Raw genomic sequence first — 9,226 nt, 5'->3', positions numbered from 1 at the left:
AAAAAAAAAAAAAAAAAAAAAAAAAAAAACTTAGGTTAGTCTAAACAGCTAGCATGTAGCTGAAAGAATAGCTTAACACAGCCTAAAATACAACAAAAAAATCAGTTTCAACTCTTTTTTTTATTATTTTGAGATTTTGATTTGAACAGAAAAGAGTTGAAGGTGAAAAAAGATTTAAAACAGAAAAAAAGTTTTGAAGTTGAAATTTTGGGTTTTGAAACCTTAAAAAGCAGAACATTTGAAGCTGAAAATAATTACATTTATTTTAGAATAACAAAAGGTTTTGGGCATTTATTTATTTTTATTTTTTTACCAAACAATATTTTTGTTCAATTTGTTTTATTTGGGTTTCAAATAATATTTGCCCCAATTAGCTCCATAGAATTACAGGGAAAATCAAACATTATAAAGGATTATTAATATATTCCATTTTGGAGGGCCAAATGAAAGGATTGTAGTTCACCCAGCTCTGGTATAGGGTCTTTAAAAATAAACAAAAAAAAGTTAAAAAAAAATTGGCTGCTGCTGTGAGCTGCTGGAAATATATTAAAAGAAAAAAAGCATAAATGTTATTAAAAGTTTGATTCCTCCTCGTAGCAACAAAGCGGCTTTATTAAATCTAAATTGTCAGTTTTTCCCTAAAAAAGCATTTCAGAACTGCACACTAAACATGTATGTGAATGAAACAGTGATAAACAGAAGGATGAAGCGAGGACAGCCTCTCTGCTCGTCACCAAAGTGCTTCTGCAGCGCTTTTCACTCCTCAGTCATTAACCTTTTATTAACTCCTCCATCAATTGCCACTCACTCACAATCACATTTTCTCTGGTTTCCGTCCGCCGCGCTCATACATGAGCTCACACACACACAAAAGAACATTTTCAGGGGATTATTTTGCTGTAAGAGGAGTGTTTGTGTGTGTTTGTGTGCGGTTTGCCCACTCAGGCCACGGCCTCTTCCTCTGCGCCTGTCTCTCATTGGTTTGAGGATAATTGGAAATGTAGCTGGGCTGCTGATCAGCAGAACAATGAACATTTTTTGGTGTGGAGAACTTTATTTTTTGCAGACTTTGCATCTGAACCTGTCTGTCTTTTCAGGAGTGCGCTGGAGAGCCGCTCTTCATGCTCTACTGTGCCATTAAGCAGCAAATGGAAAAGGGGCCGATTGATGCCATCACAGGAGAAGCCCGATACTCGCTCAGCGAGGATAAACTCATCCGACAACAAATCGACTACAAGACGCTGGTCAGTGCTCGTTCTTGGAGCCGCATGAAAACACAGAGAACGTCTCCAACCTTTTGCTTCCTGTCCTCTGCAGACGCTGCACTGCGTGAATCCGGAGAACGAAAACGCTCCCGAGGTGACGGTGAAGAGCCTGAACTGCGACACGGTGACGCAGGTGAAGGAGAAGCTGCTGGACGCGGTGTACAAAGGCACGCCGTACTCCCAGAGACCAAAGGCCTCGGACATGGACTTAGGTAAGGAGACGAGGAAGAGATCATCCTCAGAACCAGAATATCTTCTAGTTCTGTCCGATTCAAAACCTACCCAACATGAAGCGTTTTTCAGGTATTTAACCTTTATTTAAAAGTAGAAACATCTGAATAACAGTCATTCTTCCAGCAGCCTCATTTAATAAAGTTCTAATGATATAAAATACACTTTAGAAAAGAGCTCAAAAAGAGTTAAAAATGTTTAAAGTCTCCTTCCGAACCAAACAAAATTGTTTTTGAAATAAAAATAATAATGATGGCATTAATGAATGACCTTGTTAATCTGAATCTAACCTGGAGTCTGCCTCTGATAGTCCTCACATATTGAAGTTTTAATTAGCCTATTAGCTGATTAATAGTAGTGGCCCCAGGACTAATCCCTGGTGTATGCCTCAGAAAACAGGGAGAGATTGAAAAGTCAAGCTTCTTTATCTATTTGTCTGATTTTTGGCCGAATCCGAATCCTTACGGCTTCTCCCTCCAAGAGATATGGACAAATAGGGTCTTCAAATTCTGACGTAACTACTGCTCAATAAAGTCATCAAAAGTCGCCAGTCATCTACAGAACAAATAACATCAGATTTATAACTTTAAAAAGTCCTTACTTCCATTTAAATAAAGAATTCTGTGCTTCAGAGCACACCCATGTGAAGAAGTGTCTCTCCTCCGCGGATCAAGCAGCAGAAGGATAGCCAGCTCTAAGTCGCTACAACTTAAAGCACTTTCAGACACACTGCAGCCTCAACAGCCCCTAACTGGAGCAATAGGGTGTAGCCAGGAGGGCCGGAAGGCAGTTCAGATTCAACCTTTGAGTCTCAACCGAGTCATGTTTTTGTTACCGTGTGTGACTGACAGAGTGGCGGCAGGGCAGGATGGCTCGCATCATCCTTCAGGACGAGGACGTCACCACGAAGATCGACAACGACTGGAAGAGACTCAACACTTTGGCCCACTACCAGGTGAGGCGCTGACGTTTGGGTTGTTTGCAACAATATGTAAAACCCTTCAAATGCCTTTGTGCGAGTGTTGTGCGAAAAGCAAACTTGACTCGGTGATGCTCTTAACTTGCAGGTGATGGACGGCTCGGTGATCGCCTTGGTGCCAAAGCAGAACTCGGCCTACAACATCTCCAACTCGTCCACGTTCACCAAATCTCTCAGCAGATATGGTACGAAAGAAGGTGTGTGTGGTTTGTGTGTGTGTCTCTCTGTACACTAAACTTTTTTTTTTTTACAAAAATAGACTTTCCAGACGATTAGAAAAAAATGGTGTTGGGACAGTTTAGGATTTTATTATTTATTCAGTTTTATCTGATTTTAATGGCAAAGTGCTACTTCCTGTTGATGTTAGCTCCTCCCCCTCAGTGCATGCAGACTAGGGCTGGGTTAATAAAATCGATTAATTGATTTAAATCGATCTAAGCTTAATAGATCAATAATTAATTCGTAAAAAAATCAATAGATTTAACACATTAAGTTAAAGTCCGCTAGCTTGATGCTAACGTTTAATGGAATTTCCCATAGGACGGCTAATGCTAACAGTGGGTCGACCTAAACATACAATGCTGACTAAATGAACATCTTATATGAATTCTCCAAACTCTTTTAAGGAAATATTTTTAAAGTGACCATTTGTGGTCTAAAACAGTTTTTTCTCATACTTTCTTCTTCTGGAATAAGGTGTAATGCTAAAGCGTGATTGTCACCTACTGGCTGAAACTGAAACGTCCTCCAGGAGAAGCAGAACAATGTTTACATTTTTGTTTGAACTTCTCCTTTAGAGAAACAATGTAACACTGTATGATATTAACAATCTCAGTATTACATTAATACATTTTAAAGTATTTTAAATGTATCAGATTAATATAAATATTTTCAAAACATATAGTAGATGATGTATTTTTAAACAAATGTGTATAAATGTGTAAACTCCAAATTAAATTGAACTGAGTGGATTGAAAGAATTGAAAAAATCCGAATCAAATAGTCTCTGGACCTGTTAATCGATACCCAGCCCTAACACAGACGTCTCCGGGTCCAGGTTACCTCCTGACACGTTAAACCTCTCAATCCTTTCCTGCTCTGTCACAAAAGTGACAAACTTTGCGACGGGAGCGTAATGCTCCGTGTCACCCGAGATGACTGTCCAACAAAGGTGAGAGTGACAGACGGAGGATTGAAGGAGTGATGAGGCTGTCACTCCGCAGAAAGCTATGAACTTTACAGCAGCCCTTTGCTGTCTGCAGCTTTTACTCTTCTTCTGCGTGTTAAATCGATTTTCCTCTCAGATGCAAGGATGGATTGAATTTAAGCAGGTCAATGTTGGTAATCAGGTTTTATGAGTTAGCTGAGATCGTCTTGAAGGGCGGTAAAATAACCTTTCTGAAATTAAAGATGTTGCCGTTTAACCTGATTTCCCCCTCGGCGGCGCAGAGAGCATGCTGAGGACCGCCAGCAGTCCGGACAGCCTGCGCTCCCGGACGCCCATGATCACCCCTGACCTGGAGAGCGGCACCAAGCTGTGGCATCTGGTGAAGAACCACGACCACTCCGACCAGAGGGAGGTGGATCGAGGAAGCAAGATGGTCTCGGAAATCTACCTGACCAGACTGTTGTCCACCAAGGTAACGGGAGCCCCCCCTCCCCCTCCGCTCCCAAACCCGTGTCATGTAGCTCATTTAAACCTGCGGCCTGGCTTGACCTTTGTTTGGCGCTGGTCTCCAGGCTCATTAACATTTTTCATAACCTTTTCCACAAAGACACACATATGCACAGTCTTAATTAGCAGGATGACCTTTGGCTATCGAGTTTGCTCGGTGCTACCTGGCCCTCAGGCCGGTTCCCCGCCATCATTACCGCATTCCTCAGCTTCCAGACCAGCTTTTTATCCGCCGTGTGTCTTTTGATTGGGATCAGAAAGGGTTCGACTACCAGGTAAACTGTTGTTCCTGTTACTTTCGGGAAGCAGCAGCTACAAGTGAGGAGCTGCTTTGTATTCTGGGGTTGTTTTTTCACGAACGTCAGAACTCCCAGAATCCTCTGTGAGGGTGGGGGAGGGGCTACTTTACATAATCTCAGTTTAAAAGCAAACAGTCTAGCAAAAACTGAAGCTCTGCTAACACGTTTGTTCATGTAATTAAATAAGTGTGATAATGGAGAAGTTCTTTGTATTTTAATAAGACACTCTCATTAGTTGTCTGAAAGAATGAAAGTCAAGGAGGAATTTTTTTGTCCAGATTTTTTATCAACACATAAAACAAGTTTAATTCTGGCCCACAGCAGTCACTGACTCCAAGCACCCGATTATTTTGGCAATACTGAAGAATTTCTGCTCCTTGGAGCGAAGATTTGGACCCCGGCAAATGAACAAAAACTCACCAAAATTTGCACACACCCAGTACCTGGTAAAAAATCATTTTGGGCATAGTCAGGTTAGGCAACCTTTAACAGTAAAGGAGACGCTTGGGTTCGATTTCTACTGATCACAACCTAGAGGGAGCTCCATAGTCTTACTTTAGCATTTAAGAAATTTGGATTTTCATTCACAACCTTCTTTTTAAAACAAAAAAAACAAATATGAATTATGTCTATTTTTTGACAGGAACAAAAGAAAAATATATCTCTCAAAATATATATTTTTTTCTAAGTTTGACGAAAGCTCACGTAACTTATTTTCAAAACAAAAGATGCTCTGTGCCAAACAGAATCATCTCAGTGCAGCTCTGGACAGCTTATAACTGATTTTGTGTACCATAAGATAATATGAGCTTTTAACTCATAAAAGATCAAACTTTTTACAAAGTTTTACTTTGCATATAAAATCTGTTCATTCTGGAGGTAGAGTTGAACAAACAAGACGTCTTCAGGTCAACAGGATGTAAAAACCTACATAGTTTATCATCTATGTGAACCTCAGACATCAATTTATAAATGTAACTAATCTAAATTTAATAAATGCTAATTAAGTGATTCTTAAGGCCACAAGACCTACAGCGTACAGGCCATTTTGTGATTTGTCAATTTTTCTTGTTTTTCCAAAATATAGGAAAGCGACACTTTCTGTTGGTGCAATTTTCCCAAACATGTCACCAGCTTCAGTCTACGACCACCATAGAAATGTCATTGATCTTGTTACACATCAACACTGCATCTTTCAGTGGAGTTTCTGTCTCTCCTTACCTCTGATCCTTCAGTCCCGTCATGAATTTATCCTTAAGCTGCAGGTTGGAACGTGTCGGTTTTGCTGCATCACTGCTGCCTTAATTGGAATATGATTAACATGCAAGCCTGAGGAGGACAATGGAAGGAAACTTGAAGATCGGCTTCTTGTTCCCCTTTAGCTCTGTGTGCTTAAGTAGCTGATTTGTGGAAGTGCAGAGGCCTCTGTGTTCGGTCACACAAAGGTTTAAAAAGACTGAAGAAGGAATTTTCTCTCAGTGGCAGACCTCAAATCGTTCCATCTTCAGGGGGCCTTTGTGAGGATTCTGCGTCTCCACAGTTTTTTGTCGAAGTTAGAAAGGTGGCGGAGCGACCTGGAGCTGAACTCCCATCGAGCCCCATCCTAAACGCTGGTAACACGGAGAGGGCAGCATCCTCACATTCTGGAAGCTCTGCAAGCAAAGCTGTGTCGTTTTCTAACGTCCAGCTGAGCGGACTCACAGCTGGAGCTGCAGCAAACACAGCTGTTGGTGCCGACTGCTCTAAAACTGAAACCTCTTACGAGGGGCTTCCACAGCAAACCTCAGCAAAACATGGAGGCATGCAGCACATTTGGATGACCTTCTGATGTTGTCGTCTTCAGGGCACGCTCCAGAAGTTTGTGGACGACTTGTTCGAGACCATCTTTAGCACAGCGCACCGAGGCAGCGCCCTGCCCCTCGCCATCAAGTACATGTTTGACTTTTTGGATGAGCAGGCGGATAAACACTCCATAACAGACTCTGACGTACGGCACACCTGGAAGAGCAACTGGTGAGTTTTTGTGGTAGTTTTGGTCGTTTTTTTTTTTTACGTACCTCATTGTAATATGTTTCAACCGGGTCAGAAGAAGCAGTGGCTCACCTGCCTTCATAAGACGTACAGCCACTAATAATAAATAAAAATGTGTCCTCTAATCTGTTCTGTAAAGGCAATTTAAATGTAAGATTCCGATCATTCTAACCTCAAAATGGCTGTTTTGTGTATTTTCTTCTTGAACTACCAGCTGAGGCCGCTCCCAGCTCTCCCAAATGGCAAATGTAAACTGGGTTGAATGTGTGCCTTTAATTTAGAAGATTATACTAATAAAAATGTTTTATTATATTTTTTAATACATTTTTCATGTTTTTCTATAGTTTGTTTAGCGTTCAAACCTGTTCTAAAAAGACAGAATGAAGCAGGAAAACAACTCGTCTTTTTGTGATATTAATAAAGGAACAATAGATCTTTGTTTTAACAGAGCATTTACGTTTTTGGGAGGATTTTTACTGTTTGTGTCGCTCAAAATATTCTGTTGATCCACTATTCGAAAAAAAAAACAAGTACCATAGTCTACTTTGAGTAATGTTAGGTGATAAGTGATTTGATTAATCATATCTTAACATGTATTAATAGTTAGAAATCTTTATAATCACAACAACGGGTTTTCCAAAATCCAACCATTCTTGAATATGTTTCACAAGGAGATTTGCATAAATTTCAACTTAATTTAGTGAAAAAACATTTTTCCTTTTTTTAATTTTTGATTGATCTCAATGTTTGAAGGTCTTGTTTATTTTTTTGTGGTTACAAATAAAGTTTATCAGTTGTGTTTAAATATTATTCAGAGATGTATTAAAGTTAGACTCAATCAAAACTTAACAAGCACTTAATCCTCTTTCATTTTCCCTGTATCAGATGCCTTGTATTGTTTTAATGTGTGGAAATATTAAAATAACAATAATGTTAAAAAAAGGGGATTAATAAATAAGGGATGTTATTTTTAGCTAATTAATCACTGATAAAAGTTTTGGGCTTTGTTTTTTAGTGACAATTTTAGATGACTTTTGAGCTGGCAGCACTGATCAGAATTTTCAAACCATCACATAGAACCATCTGTGAGTGCTTCTGACTCATCTCTGTGTCTCCGTCTGTGCAGTCTTCCACTGAGGTTCTGGGTGAACGTGATCAAGAACCCCCAGTTCGTCTTTGACATCCATAAGAACAGCATCACGGATGCGTGCCTGTCCGTGGTGGCTCAGACCTTCATGGACTCGTGCTCTACGTCGGAGCATAAACTGGGGAAGGACTCGCCTTCAAACAAGCTGCTTTATGCTAAAGACATCCCCAATTACAAGAACTGGGTAGAAAGGTGAGCGTGCCTGCAGTCGGGGACGTTCAACGCCGTGATGAAGGGTCAGTTTAACCTCTGTCCTGCCACGTTTGTGCAGGTACTACTCTGACATCTCCAGGATGTCTGCTATCAGCGATCAGGACATGAGCGCCTACCTCGCCGAGCAGTCACGCCTTCACGCCAACCAGTTCAACAGCATGTCCGCCCTACACGAAATCTACTCCTATATCGTCAAATACAAGGATGAGGTAAGACTGTGTCCTCACTGATCTGACTTAGCAGATTTTCTTTCTGTGTTTTGTCGGGGCACGTTCCCCTGCCAAGCTGTCCGCTGAAATTGCGCTCTTTAGTCGGCAATGCTCGTGTGAGAGACTGGCCGCAACTCCCACGACACGCAGCTTTGACACAAATGCAGACAAAGCGAATCTGAATCGAATTACCAGCAGTTTGCAAGGTGCTGCCAGCAGTTGGTAAACCAGCAGATTGGACAGGCTGCCTTTTCAGACCTGACAGACGCTTGTTGGAGCAATGCAGTTGGATATTTTGCTATATTACCTTTTTAGGCTGTTTTGACATTTTGTCAGAGGGGTTGCTCACATTTTTTAGTCCTTCAAAGGGAATTTTGTAGCCTGATTAGAAAAAGCAGATGAATTTCTGAGAGAAACTAAGACTCAAGATAAGAATTTATAGCAGATGAGCCTGAAAACAGTATGACTTTCAGTTACCATAGGAACCAAACGCACATGGGCCTTCCATACGAGGTGTTCATGTTACCTATAAGTAGCAAGGGGTAAAACGGATCACAGAACCCACAGTTCAGATCGTGTTACAGTTTTAGAGACATAGTTAAGACCAATTATCGGACCAGTAGAAAGGAAATGAAACAAAACTTTAAAATACACACACATAATTATGTATATATGTGTGTGTGTGCATATATATATATGTGTATATATATATATGTATACATTTATGTATGTTTATATACTTATATTTAAATGTATATTTATATATATATATACAGCATATCTATATAAATATATGTGTCTATTTATATAGATATGCATAAATGTAAATATCTATATATATATATGTAAATATATACATATACAGTATATATGTCTGTATATACGTATATATATATAAAACACACATGCACATTTTCATTTTCATTTCATTTATTGATTTATAAAGCACCTTCCACCACCAGTCAAGGAGGCCCAAAGTGCTGTACACAAGGAAAAACAAAAACTGAGCACTGTGCAATAGTAAAACATAAAAAAGGATAAAAGACATAAAACCAAGTAAATTTAAACTTTTAAACTTTTAAACTTTTGTAAAATTTAAAAACAATGATAAAATCAATAAAACAATTTTAAAACAGAGATAAAACCACCATAAAATAGAATAAAAGGCTAGGCTAAT

General features: G+C 39.6%; 1 protein-coding gene across 5 annotated transcripts in view; it reads left to right on the top strand.

The window, feature by feature from the left end:
- The window catches only part of LOC112144749 (plexin-A1), a 267,901-nt gene that overhangs the window by 254,041 nt on the left and 4,634 nt on the right, over nucleotides 1-9,226 (top strand). For 3 of the 5 annotated variants that reach the window (XM_024269482.2, XM_024269483.2, XM_024269480.2), the window contains exons 24-31: nucleotides 1,098-1,244; nucleotides 1,318-1,477; nucleotides 2,348-2,451; nucleotides 2,564-2,672; nucleotides 3,925-4,115; nucleotides 6,293-6,462; nucleotides 7,607-7,819; nucleotides 7,899-8,049. In XM_024269482.2, the coding sequence (XP_024125250.1) occupies nucleotides 1,098-1,244; nucleotides 1,318-1,477; nucleotides 2,348-2,451; nucleotides 2,564-2,672; nucleotides 3,925-4,115; nucleotides 6,293-6,462; nucleotides 7,607-7,819; nucleotides 7,899-8,049 (1,245 nt within the window). The remainder of the gene's footprint in view (nucleotides 1-1,097; nucleotides 1,245-1,317; nucleotides 1,478-2,347; nucleotides 2,452-2,563; nucleotides 2,673-3,924; nucleotides 4,116-6,292; nucleotides 6,463-7,606; nucleotides 7,820-7,898; nucleotides 8,050-9,226) is intronic. The other 2 variants (XM_024269485.2, XM_024269484.2) reach the window with 1 other exon arrangement.

Source organism: Oryzias melastigma, linkage group LG5 (genome assembly GCF_002922805.2).
Source record: "Oryzias melastigma strain HK-1 linkage group LG5, ASM292280v2, whole genome shotgun sequence".
NCBI classification, from domain to species: Eukaryota; Metazoa; Chordata; class Actinopteri; order Beloniformes; family Adrianichthyidae; genus Oryzias; species Oryzias melastigma.
Note: the sequence above shows the minus strand (reverse complement) of the source record. Positions and strands in the feature narration are given on the sequence as shown.